This window comes from Dromaius novaehollandiae, chromosome 14 (genome assembly GCF_036370855.1).
Source record: "Dromaius novaehollandiae isolate bDroNov1 chromosome 14, bDroNov1.hap1, whole genome shotgun sequence".
In the NCBI taxonomy this organism is placed as follows: domain Eukaryota; kingdom Metazoa; phylum Chordata; class Aves; order Casuariiformes; family Dromaiidae; genus Dromaius; species Dromaius novaehollandiae.
Window position 1 is genome coordinate 5,788,130 of NC_088111.1, and position 26,768 is coordinate 5,814,897.

The window sequence follows — 26,768 nt, forward strand, 5'->3', positions numbered from 1 at the left end:
GCCGGAGCCCCGGAGGGGAGCCGACCTTGGCCTGCTCGTGAGTCAGTCCAGCATGCGTGCTTTAGATTTGATCAGCAGCTGTGGCAGAGGCTCGTGCAGTAGATCTGCAGTTAATATCGGTAGATTATGTTGATGCCTACATTCTCTGAAAGGAGTTTTCTTCCATTTCTAGAGGCAGCTTTTGAGTAGGAGTTTCCACTCAAAAATGGCAGCTGTGCTTCTAACAGCAAGGAGACTGACGTAACAGCGACTCTGGGGGAAAGGATGAAAATAGGTGCAGTATGCCTCAAAACGGGTGCCCAGGACTGCTGGCTTTTCACTGGTGTATGTCTTTTTTTTTTTTTTTCCCGCTCCCTACCATAAAATGAGGTTGATTCTTAAACTTACGATCACAATAGCCCCATGGGACGAGCTTTTCCAGTTCTCCCTCAGTTTGCATTAGATCTCCGTTTTACAGATGCTTTAGAAGTGAATAACGGCGATCTAGGAAACACATCCAGCACAGCTGAGTTTGCTGCAGGGTTTGCTAAGGGCTGCAGCAGCTGATCGGAGTTAACGCCCTCATTTATCTTTTCCAGGATTTTGCTTTTTTCACTCCACAACACCGGTGGGCACACGGGCTTGGAGAAAGGCAGGTGACGGGCCAAGGGCAGAGGGACGGGGCAGCATTTTGGGGAGCCGCGGGCGGAGCGAGCGCTGGACGCGGGTGGGGGGAGGGGGAGGAGGCGTGCTGGGGCACCCCAGCCGAACATTACGGTAGGCGGCGCGCGTACTCGCGGCATTACGGCGGCGGCGGGCGCTCTTCTCGCGGGAGCTGGGCGCGAGTTCCCGTGAGATCTCGGCGGCGGGGCGAGGAGGGAGATCCAAGCCGCGGCGCGCGCCGCCGGCTGCGGCGGGTGAGTCCGGCCCGGCCCGCAGCTCCCCTCCCCCCCCGGCCCGGCCCGCAGCTCCCCTCCCGCCCCCAGCCCGCGCGAGGCGGTGCCCTTCCCCCGCTCGGCCCCCGGCCGCTCCCCACGGGGCCGCGGCCGCGCCGGGCCGCCCCCCTCCGCCGCCCCCCGGCAGCCGCCGGGGCTCCCCGCGGGGCCTGGGCCAGAAGCCGAGCGAGTTCGTTTTCCTTTTTATTTTATTTCCGTGTTTATTTATCCCTCGGGATCTGCCCGTTCCCCGAGCGGGCTTGCTGGGACCCGGCTGTCTGTGGGCACCTTTCGGGTTTACCTGTGTCTGAAGTACTTACGTCAAATAAACGTCGTCGTTCGGTTGTCGGCTGCTCTGTCGCTGGTGTGCTGCTCTCCGTGGTGGTGTGAAGCGCAACCACCGCGTCGCTCTGGTCACGGCGAGCCTGGCGTTGCACTGGCTCTGCGCCCTGTGCCGGTGCTGTGACTTGGGGTTCCTAGTTATTAGGGGGCTGCGCGAGGCGTAAATCCTTGGCGGGGTCGTGTGAGGCTCCTGAAGTCTCCTGAGAGGAGTTTGCAGGCGTCCTCGAGCTCCAAGCTTGATACAGCTTTGGCCTTTTGATACCACTTTGAAGGAAGAATCGCAAAAGTCTGTGCGTGAAGCCATAATCTCACTTATAAAAGTGAGCTGTGAACTTGGGAAGTACCGTTGTTGAAAGTTAGGTTCTAAAGCGACTTTTGGAAACCAGAATCAGGGTCACAGCTGTGTACATGGCAGAGATTGCTGCTAGTACGGGTTTAGGTCTCTCCCTACCCCGGCCCTTAAAGCGAGCCTGTCGAGGAAGAGTAGCAAGGGTCTAGCTCATTGGTGGTATGTGCTGTGATCTCCTCTGGCACAACATTAACTTGTACCCCAACTTTATTCTGATTATACAGGAAGGGAGAATTCAGTCTTGATAACTTATAACACTACTTATTGGTATCTTTATGGGCTGAGATTCAGGGGAAAGTGTATTTAAATAAATGCATGATTTCTGGTGGAGAGCTAAGAGGAGAGAGGTCTCTTGTCTTCAGCCTCAGTTGGATAGTGTTTGCTGGTTCACATTGATTCCAGCAGTAATTAAAGACTGGGTTTTGTATGCTGTAAATAGGAAGATCATGCATTCAATGTTACCTAGGGCAGTGTATCATTTTTTTTTAGTAGAGCACCCAGTAGACAGTAGGTTGCTCTGAATATTTTGCTGATAACTTTCTGTGTATTTACAGAGCCATGGAGGACTTGGAAAATAATACCACTGTCTTCTCCACCCTGAGATCCCTCAACAACTTTATTGCACAGCGTGTGGAGGGGATGTCTGGGCTGGCTACGCCAGGATCGTCTCAAAGCTCCTTGCAGATGCAGTACCAGCAGAGGGTGCAGGTGAGGTGTGCGCCGCTTGCTCATGGCTGCGGCATCACTTGGGTATGAACGTGAACTCCTTCTGATTCTATACCTCGAGATTGATTTCATTAAGACCTGACTATTCTTCCTAAAGTTGCTATTCATGTATGCTCAGTAATGGAAAAGTTGGCTTTGGGTGAGCATTCTGGGATCTTTAAATTTTTTTTAAAAGTGTTAGCCTTGTATGCATTTGTCTTGTGAAAATCTAAGGAAAGTCCTTTGAATTTCTTCCCCTGGTTATATCTGTATACCAGCTTGGAAAATTAAATCACAGGTTGCTTTCAATCTGCTGAACCAAAGAGCTTAACAGATATCTTTCCAGTAAGTTATCTTGTTACCATTTTTCACCTTCTTCTGTAAAGTTTCTTTGCCTTGACACATATAGGAGACTTCCACTTGTGCTGTGGCTTCAATGTGCTAGGCAGTTTTGCTTCCTTGTTCTCTTCTGTTCAAATGTATATATTGTTGTGGGTCTTCCCTGTAGGTTACCTTTCTGATTTTGTTTTGCTTTGTGTTCTTACTACATGTAGTAGAATGACGTCTTGGATTGTAAGGACTCTATATTAGACTGAAATAAAGTGTCTGCATTCTATATCTTCATATAATTTCTATTTAAATCTCTAAAATAAGCTTGTTGTCTTTTTTATGTAAATCTCCTTTGCGTTTGGATTGCTTAAAAAAAAAAATTGTGTTTTCTGCCTGTAGTACATCTTTGGTTACAGAGCCTTCACTAGATGTATGGTGAATGTATATTGCTTAGAAATGAGGAGTTCTATTAATATTATCTGTGCTTTAAAATTAATTTTATATGAAGCAGTCAGTCATATAAATTTGTGTTGTAGCAGGTTGTAGAAAAACATGCTGTTTTGCTCAACAGTTAAATTTTGTGGGGAAAATGATCTCTGCTTCTCGGCTAGTTGCTGTTATGTTTATAAGGCTTAGGGAATTTGTAATTAAGCTTTTAGCTAGAGAAGTATATTTTTGTCAGATAGGGAGCCTCTAGAGGTTGGATGAGAAATTCTCAGTGAAGAACTTAAAATTCACTTGTTTCCAACTAACATTGATTGGATATGGGTTTCTGAGCACGTTGTTGAACTCTTGGCCTTAGCTTCCCAATCTGCAGCTCATGTGAGAAGACACAAATGAGGTGTAATTTTGTGAAATACTATGTAAGTGTCAGCTGGATGGTACAGGGTGGGAGATAACTGTGTTACTGCTGTGCTGTTAATGATGTGTAATATCCCTCTTCACATATGAACTGGCCAGTTGGAAGAACAAGCTGGGCAGATCCATTCCAAATCTCAGCTCCTGCAGGTGGAAAGAGAGAAGATGCAGATGGAGCTTAGCCACAAAAGAGCTCGTATTGAGCTAGAGAAGGCAGCTAATACTAATGCCAGAAACTATGAGGTAAGTAGGACAGCTGCTGATGGTTTGATATCATAGGCCTTGATCAGAACGTATGTAGTGCATCTACATTGGTGTTGTAGTTTGGATCAGGGATATGGTCTTGATCATATGCTGTGCTTTGGGTTTGCATTGTGCCGTGTCTCAGACTGTGTATACTAGGCTTCTGGATGAAACGAAACTGAAAAATGTGCTCCGGGAGCAAGCCTAGTGTTCTCCAACTGTTAGTGGATGTTCAGGGCAACACTTGAGCTAATTTGTAGTAAATACTTCTGAAATACATACTGTGTGGGTGTCAAGTTCCCAGCATCAACTGTTTTGCTCTACTGTTCTTCTCATAGTGCATTGCATTACTTGGTGCTAATGTTCACACTGGCTCTGGTCGACATCAACTTGTTTGGCTGATAGACTGTCTGATCTGATCACTAGATTCTGTTAGTTTAGCACTGAAGTTGTCATGAGTAGCAGTAACAAAAGGGGCTGTTACTTGTTTCTCCCAGAAGTATTTAAACCTTTTTCACCCACATGGATTTAAACTTCTGCTGGCACAACTGCAAACATTCAGTTTGTGTGACTGTAATTAATTGGAATAACAGCAGTGCCAGCCATGTGCTGTCACACAAGAGAGCCTGCATTGATAAGACAGTGAACCCCTCTCAGGGACTAATAACTTTTATTGCTTTCTGGTTTTATGCCCATATATATTCATTTAACTATGTTACTGAAATAAGCAGTAGAGCTGTGAGTTTTGTAGCATGATAAAGGTTTTATACACAGCTGACTTTATTTAAATAAATCTTTTTAAAAATAATGAAAAATACAGCAAAATGTATTTTCTAAAGGGTGCTGGGAGACAGATTTAGTGTATAGTTGTGAAATAGCGAGTCAGTGACTAAATTCCTTGTTCCATCTGAAGTCAGGTGATCTTGGGATTAAGCCAAGAAGAGTTCAAACCAGAATCTAGCTGAGTCAGTCACAAAACCCTTGAAATACTGATACAAAAGGGAGCAGCACTAATCCAGCACCGTGGTAATTACCCTGCTCAGATTCTGTGTTTTATGAGTCATGTGGATCAAGGTTTTAGGAACCTAACATTGCTTTGCATAATCCTTGCTTACTATGTAAATCCATGTCTCGATTTGCTTTGATTAGCAAAGCAATTTACTACGCATTTTTCAATAAGTGCTAATCAGTTTGTGGAAGGAATAAACTGAAATGGTGTATGAAAGGTTGTCAGAGAGCAAAAAATAGAGCAAATGTGGCTGGAAAGCCTGACCCCATATGGTGCTGGCTTTGTTGTATTCATTGATACTGCTGTGTTTAAACTTGGTTCCTTTTCTATTAAATAGGCTTGTACAAATTCCAGAAATTGCAAAGGGAAATTTGTCTTAACCCAAGTATTGAGGTCTGAGATTCTGAAAGTAAATTTACTATGCAGAGGTCAGTTTTAAATTGGAGCACTAAGTGTTTTCTTATTTGATCTGCTGTAAAGTATGCAGTGGAGTCTGTGAATCCATGTCTATATTCTAATATTAATGCCTCACTCTAAGAGACTCAGACTCTGCTGATTTTTTTTTTTTAGCTCTGTTGCCCTGGGTAATTCTCTTGGCACTGAGTTGCTGCCAGTGAGATTTTGCACGTTGCTAGTGTGAGGGTTAAAAAGCTATGGTCTAAGTGACAGCGTGTCATGATGATGCTTCTGTGATTGCAGCAAGGAGGAGTGCAGGCAAGGGAAGGAAAAGGGCCTCACTGTTGTGCTACTTTTTTTCTTATGTCTCTTTGCATTTTTTTTTTTTCCTTTCCAAGCGAGAGGCTGACCGTAACCAGGAGCTGCTCACACGCATAAAGCAGTATCAGGAAAGGGAAATGGAAGCTGAAAATAAACTGAAAGAACAAATAGAGATGAACAAATCCTATAAAAAGAGCATGGAGACAATGAGCAAGAAGCTGCAAGAGAAGGAGAGCAAATTGGCTGAGGCTAATGAAGTAAGAAAAGAGTAATTTTGTAATCCATTCATAGCTTCAGGTGACTTTGAGGATCTCGTGAATTGAAAATCACCTTTTTTACGGAAATTGGAATCACTGTGTTCATCATCTGGAGATGAATAAACCCTGATGATGTGTGTCTTTACTGTTGAAATTTAGAGCTTAAACAAGTCCAGACACAAGTGAACAGATCAGAAGAGGTTGCTGTGTTAATTAACAGAGAGAAGAGATTGCTTGGAGAAGTTGATATGGAGGAGGAGAGAGAAGTGCAAGGCAAGAGACAGGATCTAGGTTTAGAAGTCAGGCTATGTGGCATTGAGTAAAGAATGGGGAAAATGATGGGAGAAATGGTAAGCTAAGAAGATGTGAAAATGGTCAAGGAAGTAGGGGGAACTGTAATGTGGATGAGACTAAAGTTATATACAAGGCATGTCTTCCAAAACTGTCTTAAATGCCTAGATGTTCCTTTGCATAATGAATGCTTGGATAATAAATTCAGTTTTTCTGGATGAACAGACCACCTCCCAGCCCTCAAACTTTTCAGATACTATTGTAACTAAGTTAAGCTAGTGTATTTGTAACCTCTTCTGTTGAATTTGATCTCCTGCACCGGCTGTGGGTCAATAGCTACTAAGTCCTTAAGCCTTCCTCCTGCTTAGGTATCACTGGAAATGTAGTGTAACTATGTGATAAAGCAGGTAAACATATTTAACATATCAGTTTTCAGTGATAGAAATAAGAGGACAGTGATGGAACTTGAGAGAAACTAAACACATGTGAAATGCTTGCAGCAGTTCTATTTATGTTTTTTTTTATTTCCATATACATCAGTATCAGGATAAGAATCCTATGTGTGTGTCTATCTAGAAAGCACCTTATATATATATATATATATATATATGTAATTATAGATATAAAAGCTAAAGATCTCAAAATATTCAAAATATGGTAAATGGAGTTGAGTAATATCTGTTGAACCAAACCTATGACTTAGTCTTTAGATTTTTTTAGACATTTAGAACTAAATTAAAAAGATCACTGGTTTGTATTTTTAAGGAAGACAACGCTTATGTTGTTTGGCTGAGGAAGACCCAGGCATTTTCAGTTTTGTAACCTAGAAAAAATCTTAGCCAGTATGGTTGTGGGATACTTTTACTCTTTAATATATATCCTTGTGTATCTAGCTTTAAAGCTCTGCGTGTGTGTGGTGGTTTTTTTTTTGTTTTTTTGTTTTTTGTTTTTTTTTTTTTAAACCAGTTTGAGGTCACCCACTTATTGGGTAATGGAAATGACAATTTGCCTGGCAGATGAAAACATCTAAAAGATTTTTCTCTTGCCTTTTGAGGTGACTTTGCAGGTGTGAAGGCTTGCAAGATTGCAGGATTATTTCTGGATTTGGTGTTGTGCCCTTCATTTGGATTTGATATCAATGCATCACTGTCCATAATGTCCAGCTTGGAGACTCACTGGCTTATGTGTTTTTTTTTTTTTTTTTTCTTTTTGCTAATTCAGACAATCACTGTATTAAAAGGGAAAATATCTGAGCTGCAATGGAATATAATGAATCAAGAAATGCAGATGACAAGCCAAGACTCTCAGAAGCAGGAGCTGATGGAACAGCTGGATGTTCAACACAAGTAAGCAGAGGATGAATGACTGCAGGGGGAAAAAAGGGCGAACAAAACTTCAGTCTTTTGCAGCTGCTGTCACTCAGAAAACTTTCAACAGGATTTGATTTCTGCTTTTCAAAGGTGTTCTTTGATCTGGATGTGCAGGTTATAACGGTTGTTCGAAAGTAACTCTGAGGAGCAATTTAATTTTACCTTGAGGAAAAAAAAATACTTAAGCTTAAAATCTCTCAATGATATCTTATGCTGGAGAGTTAACAGAAGGCAGGTGGGTGGGAAAGGCTTATCTGAATTTTATAGACTGAACAGTACAAAAATATCAAGCCATAAATCATAGTTGGGGTAGTTGAAAGATACAGTGAGTGTATTCTTCCTTGCTTACTATATTCAACTCTTCATCTTAAATTTCGAACACAGCGTTTATTGCTCTGGTTTGAGATAGGTTAATTTATTGGAGGTGTATATTTCGTTTCAGAGTGAAGGTGGCTTGGGTTTTTGTTTTTGTTTTTTGAATGTTTCTGAAAGTACATCTTAATAAAAATGGGATTTTCTGCCTCTGAATTAGAGGAAGATGGAATGAGTGTGAAACTGAGTCTGAGGCAATCTTCTGTAATACTGCAACATACTTTATTTGCAGTGTTTGACAGTGTTTGTACTTCTGCATGTGGCTTGTTCCTAGTGCGTGATTCCTGTGTGCTAAATGTCTCTTGTGTCTACATCTAATAGAAAATGGCAAGAGGCTAGTCAGCAAATCCAGACGCTGCAAGCAAGCCAATCCCTGCTGGCAGAATATGAACAGAAGATTAAGGTAAGTAACTCTGGGGCCTGTGCAGAGCTTTAGTTTTTAATCTCTTCCATAGAAGAGCAGAACAGTGTTTAAAAAAAAGTGGCTATTTTAGAAATAGAAGATTAATTTGTTATGTAAGAATCTGGCTTGGTGGCCAGGGAGAGCTGAAGTTGGCTAAATCCAATCGGATGGACAAGGCTACCCATAATTAGGCTTTACGTGACACTCTTCATCTTTGTTGTATCAATAGGTTGGGAAAAAAATCTACCTTTCTCTATAGAGAACTGATTTAAAGCCTTATGCAGTATTCTGGATGAATGCTCTGTTTGATCTCATGCCAGAGCCCAGTACATTAGTATTCTAGAGCAATCTTTTTTTAAATGGTGGAGGATGAACGTAGCAGCTACAGTTATGTTTCTACTTCTTGGAAAATACTTCCTCTGGAGTTGCAGTTAGCTCCTCTATAAAGTGCAACTACTTGTAAAGCTTTCAAAACCACTGACTTAAATGTGAGTGTAGAGATGCTTTCTGTCCTTTCAAATTAACATGTAGGTTGGTGGAAATGTATCTTTCTCATTTGCTGCTTATCTTTTTGGGAGAGACAGATGTGGAGAGATACTTTGCTTTGAGCAGATGATGATAGTGGCGTTGCCTGTGGTTGCCGTAACGTAAAGCTGCACTGAAAGGTAGCTTCCCTGCATTCCTGCATTAGTCAGAGCCACGGGAAGGAAAGGTGGGGAAACGAGACTATTGCAGTAGTTTGACTGCCGTAGAACTCTAAAGAAATTTTATTATCTTTTTGTGGAAAAAAAATAAAGTTTACCGTAATGCTAAAAGACATGGTTGTGTTTCTTCTCATTCCTAATTCTTCAAGGCCATGTGAGTGCCCTTTCTCACATATGTACAGTTTATTGATGGAGGGACAGAGGACAGGAAAATCAGAGATTTGATTTGATTTAAAAGAAGATCCTTCTAATGATTAGCAGAGCTTCTCCTCTCCCCTTCCCCCCCTCCTCCCCAAAGTAAGAGTAAACAGAAGGGTCTGGAGAAGAGACCTGTCCAACCATTACAAGTGTAACAAGTGTTTGTTATCCCTGCTTTGAGTGGACTGGACCACATGACCTCCTGAGGTCCCTTCCAACTTTGTTTGAGTCATTGATCTGAGTTAAAGTACAACAGAGAGGTTGTTCTTATGAGTTCTGAGTTAATCGTAGTAGTTCTCTTGTCATCTCTTGTTTTCCAGGATCTGGAACAGAAGTTTTCGCAGCAGGAACATGACGCTTTAATTGTCAAGAACATGAAGGCAGAACTAGCCCGCTTCCCAAAAATGGAGCGGGAATTGCGCCAGCTCCGTGAGGAAAATGCCTATTTCAGGTGAAAGGAGGGTCCAGTTGTTGAGAGGGCTGACTTGTGCTCTTCTGTACCTTCTACAGTTGCACTATAAGGACTTTCAGATCCCTGCATCTGGCTTACATGGTTTGTAGTGTGGCATGTGATACTGCACTCCCATATGGGAAACTTCAGAAAGAAATTTAAATATCTTGTATAAATACTGCATCTGAATTGAGCAGTGTTGTGATGGTTACTAGATAATAGGATTTGAAGATCTGTGTCATCTTCCTGATCACAGTGAGAGCTTCATAGAATGAGTATTGATCATTTTGGAGGGTGATATCTATTTATTAGAGAAGATTCAGTGTTTAAAGATAGTGATGAACTCTTTCTATACAGGTTTGTGAAAGAAATGCCTGTAGAGAGAAGACAGCTGAACATTTCTGTAATGATGGTTATTGCTTAGTTATTGTTACCACTACTTTAAAGCTCTGTTGTACCAGCATAATGCTTGGAAAGTCTTTTGTTTGAATTTATAAAGCATTCTGATATAGACGCCTGTAGAGCAGACTTTCTGGGTTTCTGAAGTAGCAATTAATTTGAAACATCCAGTTCCTACGTAATGTGAAATAATTTGGTTTAAAGATTTTTTTGTTCTTTTTTTAGAATAGGGAACTGAATTTTCATCTTTAGGTGCATCTTTTAAAAAGTAGCCTAAGTTATACGAGTATCTGATCTTGCCAGCTTTTTCTTACCCTAAAATTAAATAATCTCTTGATTTTGTTCTTGTGGGTGCTTCATTATCATTTTAGCTTGTTTATCTTGGAGTTTTTTCTTACGCTCATTTTTATGCCCAGAAACATGATATCAACAGATTAGAGATCATATTTTTCTTAAACAGCTTTGTTTCACCCTCACACACCTCTGCTAAAGTAAATTAGAAGCAGTCTCCATACTTGCTCAATCATCACAGGGTACAAAACCCCTTGACTGTCTACTACTTGCTGTGTTCCAACCCTGCTTTCAGCCTAACTGAAAATCGGAGTTGGGAGTCTTTTGCTACCCATCATGCTGTTTTGCCAGTCAGTAAAGCAGATACAAAACAGTCTGGATGTGATCAGGACAGCACTTACAGTGGGAAAAATGCAGTTCAGCAAAGCTGCATTTTTTTATAGCAGTGGTTTTGAAATGAAAGTTATAGAGGTGAGTGAGCTGAATGTTGTAATGTTTGTTCAATGTCTTATGCTTCTTTAGTAATTGTGTGTGTATCTGGAAGCTTGGTTTGTGTGAGGGAATTGAATTGCATGGCTCCTTAATGGTTGCCTTACTTTTCACTCCAGGGAAATGAAAGAAAACAACGGATTGCTTAAAGAGGAGGTGGAAGGTCTGCAAAGGAAGCTGGAACGCTATGAGAAAGTGCAAGCACAGCTAGTGACCCTGGAACTGGAGAATGAGGTGAGGAGCTAGGAACATTTGAGTACACAGGGGTTTGCTTTTTTGCTTGTCCTGTCTTTTAGCCTGTTTCTGTTTCGTTTTAGTTGAGCTATTTACTATAATTAAGGGGTTTGAACCAGGTGTTTCCTAAACTTAAATGTCAACGTGAGGGGAGTTATGGCAATGGAGGATAAAAATACAAGCAGATATCTACTGTTCAGCTGAAATGAAAATTTTCTATAGTGAACAATCGCATCATTGTGCCGTCATCTCCTTGCTGTCTCTTTTACATTGCTTCTGCTAGAAATGTGGTGTTTTTTTTTTTTAATATTAAGCTCTTCCCAGACATGTTGCTGAACAGGTATATGGTAAGAACTTGGGATATGTACTTGGATTGCTGCTTAAGCTAGCAGGGTCAGAATGTGGTCTGTTAATGAATATAATTGTCTTTCTTCCATCCCACCCTGTAGCAAGTGTGCACTGAGTTTTCAAGAGATTAACCTAAATGCATACACTTGCTTGTTTTCTTGTTTATAGAACTGTAATGATGGCTGATCAGTTTTGGATAATTTGATTTGGTATTGACTGAAAGTAGAGAAGCTGTAGGAACAACTGGAAGAGGGCAAGTGGGCACTTGAGCTGCTATAGAACTTGTGTTGGAAATACAATTCCCCCCCCACCCCCAAAAGTCTAGTCTGCCAAGGTCTAGTACAGTGGTGGCAGCTCACAGGGCTGGATAATACATAGCACTGAAGTGGGTTCTGTATGTCATAGAGCTATAGTGACTGGGAAAATACCTGTTTGTGAGAGCTCGAGGATGACAACACAGAAGTGCTAGATAAGAAGATAATGAAATCCACAGGGGAAAAAGGAAAGATGCTAAGTTTGAATAGAGAATAAAACTATGCGGGAAAGGAGCTGTTGGAACAGTACTTTGTCTCTAACTCTTCTTTTGATCTCCACCTTAGAAACTTCTGGGAAAATTAAAAAGCTGGGAGAAACTGGACCAGAGCACTGGCTTAAATATCAGGTATGTGCTCAGAGCTGAGGAATTAACTTTTACACTGCTCTCTTTTCCTCTTTGTCATCCTGATACCTGAAGCTTGTTGGTCATGCTCTTCTTGTTATCCCATCTTCCTATGGAAGCTCTTCCAGTACTTTTTATTATAAATAAAGAGAACCAAATATACATACTACTATAAAGTATCTTTGGGGACTGATAAATGCTTTTCACCAAGTCAGCTTGACCAATGTCTCTGAGGGTTGGGTTCGGTTTTGAATTCTTTAAAATTCTTGTGTATAGTTACATTCATGTTTAGGTAGAGATTCTGCTAGTATAATCAGTAAGCATTGAGAATTTTAGGATGTGTCCAGAGAAAAGAACATATGTTACTTGTGATAACTTATTGTAAGTGCAATTTCTTCGAAATCTGGTGTTGAAATTAACTGCCAGATCATGTTGTTTTGCCTTTTTTTCCCTCCAAAGCAGTTAACTGAATTAACAGCTGGTCTTTATTTTATCTAATGGTAGGAATGGAATAAACTTCTCAGTTCCTGATAAAGAGGAAGGGGGGGGGGGGAAAAGTGTAAAACCAACTAGCCTTTGTGCACTGCTACATAACAACTCTTTGACATCTGGAGCATTGAACCAGATATTTTTTTAAGGTCTCTGGTATGTACATGGTGTAATGAAGGGCTGGAAGTGGTGTATCTCCTCCTAATCATTTTTGTTCTACTGCAGAAGGTTCTGTATAGGTAGGATGCTTTTATGTGTCACACATTTCAGCAGTGGTTTATTTTCTTTAAATATCTACACTGATTATGCCAGAAGGAGAGATGCTTCACTGTAAAGAGCTGCCTTGCTGTGAACATCATTGTACAGATCACCTTTAATGTTGGATCAAGGCCTAAGCTGCAAGCCACAAACTGCAGAACCCATTTTTCCAGTTGTTTCTTTATTCCTTTGATGACTTATGCCCAAAACCAGAAGAGGAGTTATGTCTGCACACTACTGGGATTTTTTGGAGACAGGAGTGTTTGGATACGTGCTTCTGGTTTGGGCATGTTGTTGCTTCATGTACAAGACATTTGCCTTCAAGAGGGGAAAGCCCCTTAATTTTTTCAGTGTTTTCTGTTTAATAAGGATAAACTTGTTTCTAGAGGCATGCAAGTAGATGGCATGCTTGAGGCTCCTTCTTCTGCTCAGGGCACATGCATTTAGATGAACTTAGAGTTGTGCTAAATCTCCTGTGTCAGGGAATGGACAAAAATAGTAGGAATCCTTTTCACAAAACTTGTCCCATCAGATGGTGGAATAAAAGCTTTTTACTTACCTCAAACTGTTAAAGGTTTAATGAGGTAATTTCACAGTGGGAGAGAAATGGAACCAAGTGACTCTGCCTGTTGAAGTCTAATAACTCCTTCATTTAAAATCGGAATATTCGCTGTAAAGTGTTAGGTTTTTGATTGGGCCATATTGTTTAGTGCTATTAATAGTGTCTTCTCATGCAGAAAAGGGAATTGCTCTTGAGGAAAAATCACCTTTTGCCTGCAATTGTACCAAATGGAACTGGGTGATCCCTCCTCCCCCCCCCCCCCTTTTTTTTTTTCCTTTCTCTGCTCAGACTTCTTACAGCATGTTCATTTTTAGTCAGGAATCTGTAGAAGATGAGTATAAAGGGAGATCATTGTCCCAGTCGGGTTCCTGGAGCATGCCATTGGTGACAGCTTGAGGGGAGTTAATTGCCCATCTCAGAGTAGAAGAAAATAGGAACAAGTTGGATGGTTGCCCCAAAGAACCAGAGCAGTGTGCTGTTTGCTAATAACTAGATAAGCAAGGAAAAAGGGAATGCATTTGACTTCACATCTTTTCTTATTACTTTCTTCACTGGGACACAGAATGTAGGGTAAGAGCACACAGGCTGTGGATTTTTAAGAGAGGATGGTTTTCATTTCCTCCAGCACTTCCACAGGGTTTCTTCTGTCTGCTCTCAATGACTTCAGTTCACTGATTGCCTGGTCCCAGCAGGCTTTTTGTCAGGTTGGCTTATGATCAGGCTTTTGAGTGTAATTTTGAGTGTAATTTTATGTAAAAACAGTGGGAAAGGAGGGTGCAGCTTTTAGGAGTGTTAATATTATAGTACTGGACTCTTTTTGGAAACTTAAAAAGAGCTAAATGTTTTATAATGCTGCACCTTGGGTGGGGGTGGGGGGGAATGGTCGTTAGGATCAATCTTTGAGTAAACTGTTATGTTTGCTGGTTTTGTACTCTCTTACTTACCAACCAGTTAGCGGCTCAGTTTCTTCCATTTAAACTCCTGTTTTTTTCTTCATCTTGCTCCCATAAACTCAGAAAACAAAGACAACTTTTCTCTTTTTAACCTCTAGTGCACGTTGGTGTGTTTCTGGTGCTGTTGTGCAGTGTTCTTTCCAGAGTCTGCCCTTGGAATTTTGCCTGCCTTATACAAATGCTGTATGATACACTTGCATGATATCCTGATAATAAAACAATACACACCATAGTTATGTATGGTCCATGTAGACATATCATCAATATACCTGATCTGTTTTACATTTGGTGATGTCGTCTCAATATCTTGATCTTCCTGCTGCCTGTTTTCTGGTGCAGTTGGCTCTATGTTTTATTTTGGAGGTAATTTTGGCTAGTTGGAGCTCTTGTGTGTTTTGGAGCTCCTTGTATCTGTTAGTATTATGCTGGTAGCTATTTTTGTTTGTCATCTGTAATTTTGACTTGATAGTCCCTGCAGTAGGATTTGGTTTCAACTGCAGAAAGGGAAAAAAAACGCACTAAATTTTTGAAATTCTCATTTTGGGAGTAGTAAGTCTTACTTTTGTGTTTATTCTCAGAAGGATGTTCTTGTGTGGCTATTGTAGGGCTTTTTAATAGGAAAGAGTTGTGCTGAGGAAACGAGCTCCTTGTACTCTCTGTCTTCAGGATGTACTGATGTAGTTTGTATTTCTACGAAATAGGGTACTTCTGTAATTGATTTGTTGACCATCTTCAGTCAAGAACCAGACAAACGGACTTTTCGGACTTGATTGTTTTCTCAGAGTTGTGCTGTTAGTTCAGGGATGGCTTCCAGGGAGTTTCTTGCCTACCATTTGCAACATATATTTTAACAGAAAAATGTTTCTGAAGGGTTGTGGGATGTCTAGGTGTGTGACAAGAGGCAGGTCGTTCATTTTGGTGACGATGTGCAAAACCATCCACGAGATGGCATCCTTTCTCCTGCTGCCAGAGAAAACTGGTTTGCGCTCTAGTCCGGCAGGCTCAGCCTGCTGTAAAAACCATCAGCTGAGCACCTTAGGAAGAGTCATCCAGTCTAATGAAAATTGTTCATTGCTACTGTCAGATCTTTTAAGATCTGTTTAATGCTGCATGCGTGCAGTTGCTGTGCCTCCTTGTCCAGTAGGGTTTCTTTCTGCTTATGGTAGTAATGCAGTATGAAGATGATTTGCATAATTCTCTAATGACATAGAATACAGTGATTTTTTTTTTTCTTTTCTTCCAACCAGCTCTGTAAACTTCATATTTGCATCACCCATTCTTCATTCATTCTCTTTTACAAGGGGTTCTTGAAAGCCTGGTTCTTCTCTCCCCAACCCAAGCCCTACAATTACATATTTGAGAGCAGCATTGTTATTGATCTGATTTTCTTCCCCTTCTGCAGCATGTAGAAGATACTCAAATACAAAATAGGGGTTCTTGTTCCATAAGCTTTTCATCTAAAAAAGCCTTTTTTTGTTGCTTCTTTTCTGTGGCTAATACTGTGTTTGTCATCTTCTGAGTCAGCCAGATGGTGGTGCTCTCCTTAAGCAGGTATACCCTGGAGTGCTGGATGTTGCCAAAAGGTATGCTTCAGGTATGTTTTAAAGATCAGGCAGGTTTTAAATGAGATACTAATAGTTACTGATAGCAACTGGCAGGAGTTAATGCTAAATTTTCTTTGTATTTATCTGTAGTGGCAGAATATTGCAAGCTTTGAAAGGTTGAAGTTATGTTGAAAACTTATACAGATTTTTCGAAGGCTGACTGAGGTGGGCCACAAGCAACAGAGCTTCAGAGGGTTTTAGTCCAAGCATATTTTTTTAAGAGAAGATAGTAATGTGCTGTGTGATGTGTGCTCCTTTAAAAAAATAAAAAAATAAGTAAAAAGTTTAGAAGTATGGACTCCAAGAATTTTTCACATTTTCACCTGCTGGGCTCCAAGATCTGCATATATACAGCAGAATTCCTCTACATCACTGAAGATTTTTAATGTTGGAGTATAATCGGGGATAGGAAGGGGATCAAATATATTGGTAATGACCTTCTGTTTAAGTAGTCTCAGAGGTATAGCCTTATAGGTCGTACCTTTTTTGGGCGCCATTTGCTGTCGCAAATTGTCGGCTTGGGGTGCATGTGTGTGGAACCTAAGGACAAAGGATTTTTTTGTGTTGCTCTTCAAAATCATTTTCTTTTTTTCCATGCCCAAGCAATGGCAGGCAAGCGATGAAGCGATCAACTGTCTTTTCCTGAAAGGTTGTGGGATACAGTATGGAAATTGGAGGTGAGGCTGACACATCAAAAGGGGAAGCAGTGTGCTCAGACTCTTCTGCGTTGCTCAGCAGCTCCAGCCATGGTCCAAGCTTTCTTGAGCTACATCTAATAGAGTTAGACTGGAAGGCAGGTCTTAGTCCTCTGATGCTTACAGTATAAGACAAATCTGGAAGGACTCGAGTTTAATAGAATGTGGGTTTGGAGACTACCTGCAGTTGTCCTTCAGTTTGCAAGGGTAAATTTACTTAGCTTCAGTGATGGTATCGCATTAAGCTGGTATAGTTGTTTTGTGTGCTCCCTGTCCAGGCCAGTAAAGAGAAGTGCAGATTTGACAGGAATTCAGGCCAATGCTTAAGGGCCATTTTCACTTAGTGGAGCCTGCCAACTGCAGACAGCAGACACTGATCTGCTGACCTGTCGCCTAGAGCCAAAGAAGTGAACCTGTTAATGATGACCTGGTTTTCTTTCTGAAACATCTGTGGGCTGGCTGACTGACAAATCTTGGGGACTAGCTTCCTGCAATGCCTGAGACCAATTAAAAAGAGGAGATAGTGGGAATGTATATGCATTTCCTCTCTAAGAAAGGGTCTAATTAAGTGGCAAGCATCTCTATTTAGTACAGTGGTTAGCACAGTTGTAATTTGTAATTACACAGGTGCTACACTCAGTACGGGAAGTCCTTCTATGCAGATTCTGCTTTTGGAGTTGGGGGGAAGGGAGGAGAGAGGGCGGGAAGAGGGAATCAAATTTCTTGATTCTGCATTTAGTGGTGGATTAGTGTTCTTTTTTTCGGTGAATAGAAAAGAAGGGAGAATATTGGAGTTTTATACTTTCCTCTTTGAATCTTGATTATCTGTGCTTAGCTACTCTGCACTCTCTTCTATCCAAGGCATTGAATGTCTTTCCAGTAGTGAATGAGGCTCATAATCTTCTCCTTTCTCACAAGGTAGTAATTTACCTTTCTCTGAATGTCCTTTATGAATAAATGGTTGCTTGTTTAAAAAAAAAAAATCTATTGACAGATGCACAAAGTGGTGCATGTTGAAATAATGTGAACTGCTCATATGCATTTCTGGATTAATTAATTATAACCAATCAGGACAAGGCGGAAGGTTAGCATTGCCAGTTCTAGCAATGCCATCTTTCTGGCATAATCATTCGATACCTGAGCAAATATCTTTATTGGAGTAGTGTATTTTAGCCCTCTGATCTTTTATCACCAATCAGGAAATGAATCTGATTATTAAGAGCTTTTCGTGTTGGCAACTCTCTGTGACTGGACAGCTGGTCTGAACTTAAGTGCTAATTTCTATGGGTTTTTTTTGGGGGGGAGGTGTCTGAGTTGGCTAATGGTGAAACCCTACTTTAGAGCTAAATCTTTAATTGGAGAAGAAAATTAATGTCGTATGAGGATATAGAAACTTCATTTTGTGCATCTAAGTTATGTAAATAATTGTAACATGATCTGTGAACATACTGAAAATTGCATGATGGCTGTTGACAAGATTCCCTGTGTAAAACAAGCTGTCTCGTTACAGTGGGAATTCCATGGGCACCAAAAAAGATGAACACTGTATATAGGGAAGTACTTTAATTAAAGGGGGACGGGAGGAGGCAAAAGTGGTACTTGTTAGAGAATTTTTCCTTCACGTTTGTGAGGTCTCAGCTGACCCTCATGAAAGGATTATATGCTGCTCTCCTGTATGAACATAATGCTATATTTTACAGTTATTAAAAGGCTTTATTTTGTCATCAAAAAAAATTCTAATGAAGGTGAGGGATAAACATTGAAAGAAAAATTCCCTCTGTGAAGAGGGCCAACTTATGCAGCACATTAATATTTTGCAAAATCTCTCAAAAGAAGGATTCCTCCTGGCATCTGCACAGGGTGAATGTCATCAGAATTTCTCTTACATGGTGCTCTTGCAGGACAAGTTAGTCTCAACTTACAGGACTTCTGCTGTTCTAGTTGTGATTTCAGCCTGCCTGCGAGCATCCTGATTCAACTGCCTGCTGTGGGAAAATGTTATGGTCCTATCTGCCATTTTATACTTTAGTTCTGTGAGCACTGCAGCTGAAAGAGGTGGTCCTGCATGGCAAAAAGCTACCTAGAATGGAAAACGGGTTTCAGCCAAATTGGTTCCCTGGTCAGGTTTACTATGTGCTTGCATAAATGCTTATGCTAGTTCAAAGCAGGGTAAAGGAAGTGGGAATGAGCAGCCAGGGGCTGGAAGGGACGGTGGGGGTGATCGTCTTCTTTATTTAGAAAGAAGGGTTACATGTTCTATGTTTTTAAGATTTTTGTGTGTGTAAAAGATGAAAGCATTGCTTTGGAAGTATTTAAAATCTTGAGGGAGAAGTGCCTGAATAGTTCCAAGGAGGACCTTTGTCTCTAGAAACTGAAATGGAAGTTTCAACAGAAAACTAATTCTGGTTGTTTTTGCAATTTTTCTAATGTCTACTGAAGCCACCATTCTTTACATGGAGAACTCTTGGAGCAGGTTGTCATCACCCATTGAATGTGACATGCAGCGTATGCTGGATTATGGCTCAAAGCTCTTCTGTTCTTAGTTATCTTGTTTTATGTTAGGAATGACATTATTCTTCACTTTCTACAGTGCCTTAGGGTTTAGCTTTCCCTAATAAAATGCTTTTGGTGTGTGCTGGGAGGAACGATTCCTTTATTAGTTCAAAACCTGAAGCTCCAGGTTTTAGAGTATTCAGAATGCTATTTTTGGGAGACCTCAGGTATTGAAAGGGTTTGATTGATTTATTTAAACTTAATGTTTGGAGGCAGCCTAATGTCAGATCTGTGCTTTAGCATTGAGTTTAGTCTTCTGCAATTTTCAGGGTGTTGATCCACTTAATATGGCAGCCAGATGTGCCTCTCTTCTTAGACATTAAAATGTTATAGGTCTGTTTCTGCCAGTACTTTATTGAAATGCTGGGTAAAGCTTTCTGCTGTACCATTTTCCTATCCAATATTATTAATTTTCTCCAAAAACACTTTATTTCTCTTTGCTGTTCAAAAATGTTAGTGATCTTTTGTCTTTGCCTTTATTGCCTTTATTTCCATCTGAATACATCAGAGTTAGAAGTCTTGAGTCCAAAGATAAGATGGGAAGTGTGTAAAACATAATGGATGAGCGCCTAGCATCTAGGTGGACTGAGGCTATAGTATGTGACCAGAGAATCGGAGGAAGAAGTAATCGGCTCGCATCAGAAATGCATGTCCATCCTTGCTTTGCATTTCGAAGCCCTGGGAACAGTTGCAGAAACTGTCTGTCTGGGAGTGCAGACCTAGCACGCTGGAGCCAGAGGAAACTACTGAGCAGTGGTTTTGGACAGTAGTGCTGTCCGTCGTCTTTGTTAAAGAACAGTTTGAGGAACTGTATGGAGAATAATGAAGTTACAGAAGAGGTGGGGGATCCTTAGCAGGGGGATGAGAACTTTATTTTGGAAGGGGGGATGACAACGGACCCTTCGTTTATGAGCAAGTATTGCTTCTCTTTCCTTTAACTCTTTTTATCAGAATATACAGCATTGCTCCAGCTTGAGTAGGGCTGCAATTCCCGTACCAATACATTTAAGACAGGAATAGTTTTAGAAATGTGTGCTGGTGTTTTCTTCTGCATGGCAGGTACTCCTTTTGCCTCCAGGGACACACCAATCAGATGCTTCATTTTATGTTGCTACTATGTTTCTTGCAAGTAGTGTTAGAGATACTGTTGAGAAACTGTTGGGTAAAAGTAGCTGCTGCTGCTTCCCAGCGTGTAGTGACCCTTGTTATATGTAAATAGCTTGAACTTTAGGTGCTCATTCTGCTGCGAAGGAGAAGCTTTTCCAAAGCACAGACACTTTTATAAAGAGCCGCTTTACTTATATTAACAGTCCTGCTTGCCTTAAAGTGAAATTATCATTTAAATGGCAAAGACTAATCAGTAAGGGGATGGTTTGCTACTGTCAGACGGCTCAAATGCTTGTTCTTGATTTTTATTCAGCCTCCCGTTTTGTTGTTTGCACGCACCCAATAATCACTACACTCTCTAGCTCTTTTTTAATTTTAACTTTGTTTCCATTATAGCATCCTTCAGTTTTTCAATTCTAAATTCCCTGCTGGGGCTGCCAACGTGCTATGCCTTCCCTCTCCCATAGATGTGCAGAGTGTTAGACCTAATCTATCCTCAAAGTCTTATTTTTGCTGGGAGACTTTTTTACAGGATCCATTTTTATACTTTTGTTAATGAATATTGAAGCTCTTTTTACAGGATAGCAATACCTTTTTCAAAAGGCAAAAATACAGACTGTTTCTAGATAAAAGCAAAACAAAGTCCCTCATTAAGTATTCATACTCTAATATTTTGCTGCTCCCTTGTACTAGTGGCCTTTGTGCAGTGGGCAAAGGATATACCTTTATCTTTAGATCATGGAGTACCAAGATGGATTGCACCAAACTAATTTAACAGCTTTCTTTGCCTAAAAAATTGATTCTTATTGAAGAAAATACAATTAATTTTACTTAACTGAACATCAGTAAAACATTTGATCAAGAGAACTACTTGGGAAAGTATAAACCAGATGGGAGAAGATGGAAATTATAGAAGAATCATGAGGTGCATAAGGAGTTGTTTAAGCAAGGATAGTTTTAGTAATGTTGAAAAGGAAATGGGAGGATAAATAGAATTCCTCAAAGATCAGCCCTAGAATCTACTGTATTTAATATTTTCATTAATGATTTTGGTTCAAAAAATTGGTGTGTGCTGATAAAACTTGACTAATGATGCCAAGTTCAGGGGACTTATAAATACATGAAAGCTGGATATGCAGAACTGAATGACCCTAAGGATTAGAATAAAGTAGTAGGATGAAATTCAGTATTACAAAACACAAGGCTGTCTGTACTTGAAAGCTGAATACAGACTTCTTCTGTAAAATGTAGCACATCCAGTGGAAATCACTAGAAGGACAAGAACTGTGCTATTTGTTTATGGCAAGCTGGCTATTAATTCTCACACATAGGATGTACCAGGAGAAAAGCTTCTTCAGAGAAGAAAATGTGCAAGTGCCTCTGTCGGTGGCCTGGGAGATGCTTCCTGGAGTTCTTGTCTCCTGCTATGGAGAAAGATTAGTTGAAATTAAATGCAGAAAAGGGTTGGTGCTAGGAGTTGGAGAGCCTCTCAAACCAGTGGTGACTAGAAGGACTGGCCTGTGCTTCTAGTGAATCTGGCAGGAGATATAATTGCTGCCTAGAAATGGAAATGATGAAGGGGAGGAGAAGGAAAGGGGGATCAATACTAGGGAGAAAATTATCTACACTAAAGGCTAACACTGACATTTAGATCAAATGGCTCCAATGTTGCCACGAATGCAGCTAGAAAGGCGGTGCTAAACCTGTAGAGAGACTAAGTTCTGAATGAAGCTTCCAGTGGGGTTAAAAGTATGAAAGCTACTGCTTCAAAGATGAAGCTCCGTAAAGTTAGGAAAGAGATCACTGGAGTTCATAACTGCAAGGGGCCAGACATGACCTAAGCTAGATGTTCTTTTCAGTCTTGCACTTATATGAATACATATGTACAGCAAGTAGGGAAGGGAATGGGCTCAGGAATGTGAAGGATGGAGCAGTAGTTTTTAGTTTGGAATTACAGGCATTGTTTAATACTGGAGCACTGAAAGTTGCAGTTGGGGAAGAGGGTGTTTTAATGAATAAATTTAGGCCATGCCTATCTTTCTGCCCTGATACTCTTTCTGTGCAACAAGTGGCACTGATGTGGACAGAACCTAGACTGTGAGAACAGCTAAGCTTTGTTCATGTTGAGAAATATGCACTTTCCTGGAAAATATGAGCTGAACTATTAAAAACAGGTTAACTGCCCGCTTAGATAAGACCCAACTATGATCTGAATCATCTGACAAGCTTTCCTGAGCCTATTTGATGCAGGCTATTTTGATGGCATATTGAAAATGATTATTGCTGGTTAGTACTTAACCTCATCAGTGCCTAGAGGAAGGATTTATACTTCTAAAGACACTATTTTTATCATTTGCTTTTGTTTTGTTGTCAGTGCAGGTGGGAGTTCTGTACTGGATCAGCCAGAAAAGTTTTAATTTTCTGTTTTAGTTGTACTTATACGGTAGCTAGCACAGCAACATCAGAATGGGGAGGCAAAAGATTGGAAATGTATGAATATTTAAATTGTTTGGGTTTTCAGCATCTTTAAAATGCTCCTAGCTCTGACAAGCTAGCTTAAATGCAATGTAATACTATTATATAAGCCCTGTCCTTAAGCTAAAATCTTTCCTCCCTTGGGACCTCTGCCAGTGAATGTTTTTGATCAAAGCATCTCTTTACCTGGGCTGTATTTGCTTTCTTCAGAAGCTGTGTTATTGAAGGAGTATGCTTGTGTAAACAGTTGCATATGCATCATTGTTTGGAGAGAAAAAAAATAGTGTGGCTTCTAGTAGCAAAAGTACAGCATGATATTTCAAACATTTGTTAAAGGGGCTTAGTGAACTTGAAATGCTAGTGCAGTGGAAGGTCAAAGTGATATGTGCCTCAAGGTTCCCTCAAACTAGTTATGTTTACATAAGTGTTTTGTTATTTTAAAATAAATTACAACACACCAATTGCCATGTTACTTACTAATTACTAAGTAATTCCATTACTTACTAATCCATATCTGGTCCAGTGTTGGAGACAACAGAATTCTGGTCTAGATAAGAGGATTCAGAATAACATGCAAGATGTGAAGTAGACTTTTAATACATAAGTTTGTTAACTCTCATCAGATTGATTATGCTTGACTATATAACCCATCTTATTTGCTGTCCCCCCACACTTTTTTTGGTAACAACTCTTGCAAATGAGAGGCATTGTACTTTATGTACATGGAATAGATAGAAACATGTTTTACTCTGTTACTTTTTCACTTATTGTTTCAACTAAGAAAGATTATAACTAACAAAGGTGTAAACCCCTACACAGATAGAAATGCAATTCTTAAATTGCTGCTGTTTCTGTAAATGATGCCTTTTTCTCTTGTGGATTTGTTTGAGGAGACGAAATCAAAAAGCATTTTTTGTCACAACCTTGATCTGAGTTTTCTGTGTGGCTGCTGCTCCCCGTGTTTTTTGGTGCCTGTGTACTCCGCTGCGAAGCGTTCCGCGGGTTTGTGGGCTTGTCTCTGTTCTCCCAGACCCGATGAGGAAGAGCCGTAGGCTGGAAAGAGCAGCCTGAAGTGAGCTGCGGGAATGAGCTCTGACCTTGAGCTAGGCCATCCAGAGAGCTGGACCTGTGAAAATTGGAAAGATTTATATTTTGACAGCAAAGATGGGAGGTGATTGGGGTCCCAGGAGATCTGTGTTTAATAAAAACTTGAAATAGTTTCTGGAAGTAATTTTTAAAGGGCTGACTTGGGCAGCTGAAATCAAGTCTTCAGAGCTGCTGTTTTCAAATGAGGCTTTCTGTGGACTTGGAGTGCTTAAAAGCCTGTAGAAAATGGAGCCAGGCCCTCTCAACAGGAGGCAAAAGAAAGCTGCCCACTGCTTGTTGTAGCCAGGTCAGTTGAGGGAGGTGCAAGTATATGGAGCCTTCTCTGCATCCCTGCTGCTGGCCTATAGTGCGGGCAGCAAACTGATGAAGCTTTCTTTGCAAGTCCTGGCATTTTTTTGCCTGATGGCTGCTGATGCACTGAAATGTTCTGTGCGTATTCTGGTTGACACTTGGCAGTGAAGTGTTTCGTATAACAAAGTCATGTCCGTTGAGAATGGCATTCTTGCAAGAGGACCATCCACTTTGGAATAGCGCGTTTGGAACCTCTGTGCATTGAAACATCTCTTGCCTTTTACTGTCTCTTGCTATAAAGCAAATTAGGATCTGTCAGAGCTCTGACCTTCCAGTGTAGGTGCAGTGTTGGCCTTTCTAGAAATGTCTTTACTGATCTTGAGCATCTCTTCTCTCCTTTTTGACTCTGTCTTTACCCATTCTTTTTCTGTGTTATTCTCAACTCTCTTGTCAGCAAACTTTCTATGCCTCTTTTTGAGGGTAATGGGCAACTATTACAAGAATCTTTTTCTAGCGTAGGTTATTCTTGCTGGAATTGCTTTTGAAATCTAGTTGTTTAAACTCTGTTCCAGAGATACTCTGATACAAATAGCAGGTCAGGCTCTCTGAAAGAGTGTGAAGGGAAGCTCTGTCTATTGGGTAGGAAGAAATACGAAATGCTGGATTTTCCTGAGTTATATCCGGTGACCAAGTTAAATATCTTCTGCTTTAATGAAGCAAACATTCTATTTCTGTAGCATACAACAAGCTGTTCAGTGAGGGCTTGATATCCTGCCCAGTTTTCTTAGGAGGGCAGGTATGGGGATATCTGAGTTGCTGCCTTTGACTGTGAATGTGTTCAATATCAATATCCTCAGTTAGAAAAGTCAGCTATTCATCAGTCAGTTGGCCTGGACAATTTTCAGCTGTGCTTCGCAGCTCTGTTATTGGCTCAGTTTGGAAGATGATGTTTTAACCTAGTTATGAATTTTTTCACTCAGTTTTGCTAGTATGTATGAAAATAGCATTTCTGTCTGTGTGCTCTTTGTATTCCCAGAGTTAAAGCTTTGTGGCTTCAGGTGGTTTTCTGCAAATTTAGCAGCCAGGTTTCATGGCATTAAGCCTATTTTGTGACAAGCCTTTCATTTAGGTCTGATGGTTTCCAGTGCGACTTTGGCAAAGATGTCTTCTGCCTTCTGGATAGCTGGCCCATTTGTCAAGGTGACAGAATACCTATCGACTTGCCTGCCTGCAAGTAGCTGGCATAGGGAAATGCAGTTGGCACTTCGTAAGAATGGATATATTTGGAAGGCTGGTAGAGAGGAAGAGTGAAAAAGTGCTCCAAATTTTTTTTTCCCAATTGGGTAGACACAGGTCTTGGAAAATGATGTGTATTCCTGTCTATATGGCTTATGATAGCTGCTGAAGATAAACCTGCTATTTAAATATTTAAAACAGTAGCTGTTTTTCTAAGATATTTTCCCGTTTCCTGTATTGTTCTTTTCAGCCATAGTGTGTCTGTGTGAGTGGAGTTTGGAGGATATCAACTAAACCCCTGCCTTTTGCTTTAGAGTCAGCCATTCTGTTTCATAATAATGTCTTGTTTAAGTGTTTGACATTAGTGACTTTCATGGACAGTCTCTAGTACCATAGGATGCTAGTACTTAGTGTCAGAGAGATATCTGGCAGTGTACAGTGTTAAAAGATCTGCACTCGTGTGCTTAAGATTACACATGATGGTATCTTAAATATCACCATCTTACACGTTTCTAATGCTATGCCTTTTATGCTCCATGTGAGGGAGTACTCCATTTTAGAGAGACAGTTAAGCAAATGCTTAACAGTATATATGAAAGTCCTGTATAAAGTTGAAGGATCTGACTGTGCAAGCTATAGGGCAGCAAAGCTAAGGTCATTTGCAGTCTTAACTGTACATCTGTCTGACTTCTGAGCATTTAAGTACATAGTGTTAATATTTTTCTCAAGGTATATTATCAGTCTTTGTATAACCTCATGTGTTTGTGATAATTCACAAGAAAGAGAAATTCCCTGTGCTAAAGAGCTTCTACAAACCAAATGTGGCGGGGAGAGAGGGTAAGGTGAGGGAGCTAGAAGAGATTATTAGTGACAAGAGCAAGATGGGGATGAATCGAGAAGAGAAATGAGATCAAGAGGAAGTGAGGAGGTGCTTGGTGGACTGAAAATGGGTGCTTTTCCGGAGGGCAGGAGCAGCATGAAGGAGACATGAAGATGGGGGCAATAAGGGAAAAATAAGGACAAGGTAATGGAATAGGGATAGTGAATAAGAGACAGTGAATAGAAACTCGTTAAAGATTACGTACTAACTTGTTTTAGGTAAGTCTGTCTTCTTCCCACTACGAAATACTTATTTGACCTTTCAGAATTGAAATGTCCAAAGGACAGTTACCAAAGTTTTAAAACCAATTTCTGTCCATGGCTATCGTTAGGGAGAAAGGATTGCTTCTCCTAGTAAGTTAGGATTCAGATCTATAGCATGAGGACCAGTTCACTGCATGGATTTTCATGCAGTGACAGTCTTGCTAACACCCTCAAGTACGCATGGGTTTTCATTATCCCTAAGGAGTCATCCCTTGCTAGACTGTTTCTAAACCTTTTCTGGGCTTGTGAATTTGGAATTGTTATATCTGTACACGTCCCCTGCGTTTTCCGTCCTTGCTGGGCTGGCAGAGTTTAAGGGACTTAGCTGAAACCAGAAGGGAATAACTACTCTCTGCTCCTCCG

General features: G+C 40.6%; 1 protein-coding gene across 2 annotated transcripts in view; it reads left to right on the top strand.

Moving 5' to 3' along the window:
* The first annotated feature begins 788 nt into the window (after positions 1-788).
* MAD1L1 (mitotic arrest deficient 1 like 1) overlaps positions 789-26,768 on the top strand; it is a 371,406-nt gene continuing 345,426 nt past the window's right edge. For both annotated transcript variants that reach the window (XM_064520181.1, XM_064520179.1), the window contains exons 1-9: positions 789-896; positions 2,160-2,313; positions 3,601-3,741; positions 5,545-5,724; positions 7,237-7,361; positions 8,079-8,160; positions 9,383-9,513; positions 10,812-10,926; positions 11,874-11,935. In XM_064520181.1, coding sequence (XP_064376251.1) covers positions 2,164-2,313; positions 3,601-3,741; positions 5,545-5,724; positions 7,237-7,361; positions 8,079-8,160; positions 9,383-9,513; positions 10,812-10,926; positions 11,874-11,935 — 986 coding nt within the window. In that variant the 5' untranslated portion in view covers positions 789-896; positions 2,160-2,163. The remainder of the gene's footprint in view (positions 897-2,159; positions 2,314-3,600; positions 3,742-5,544; positions 5,725-7,236; positions 7,362-8,078; positions 8,161-9,382; positions 9,514-10,811; positions 10,927-11,873; positions 11,936-26,768) is intronic.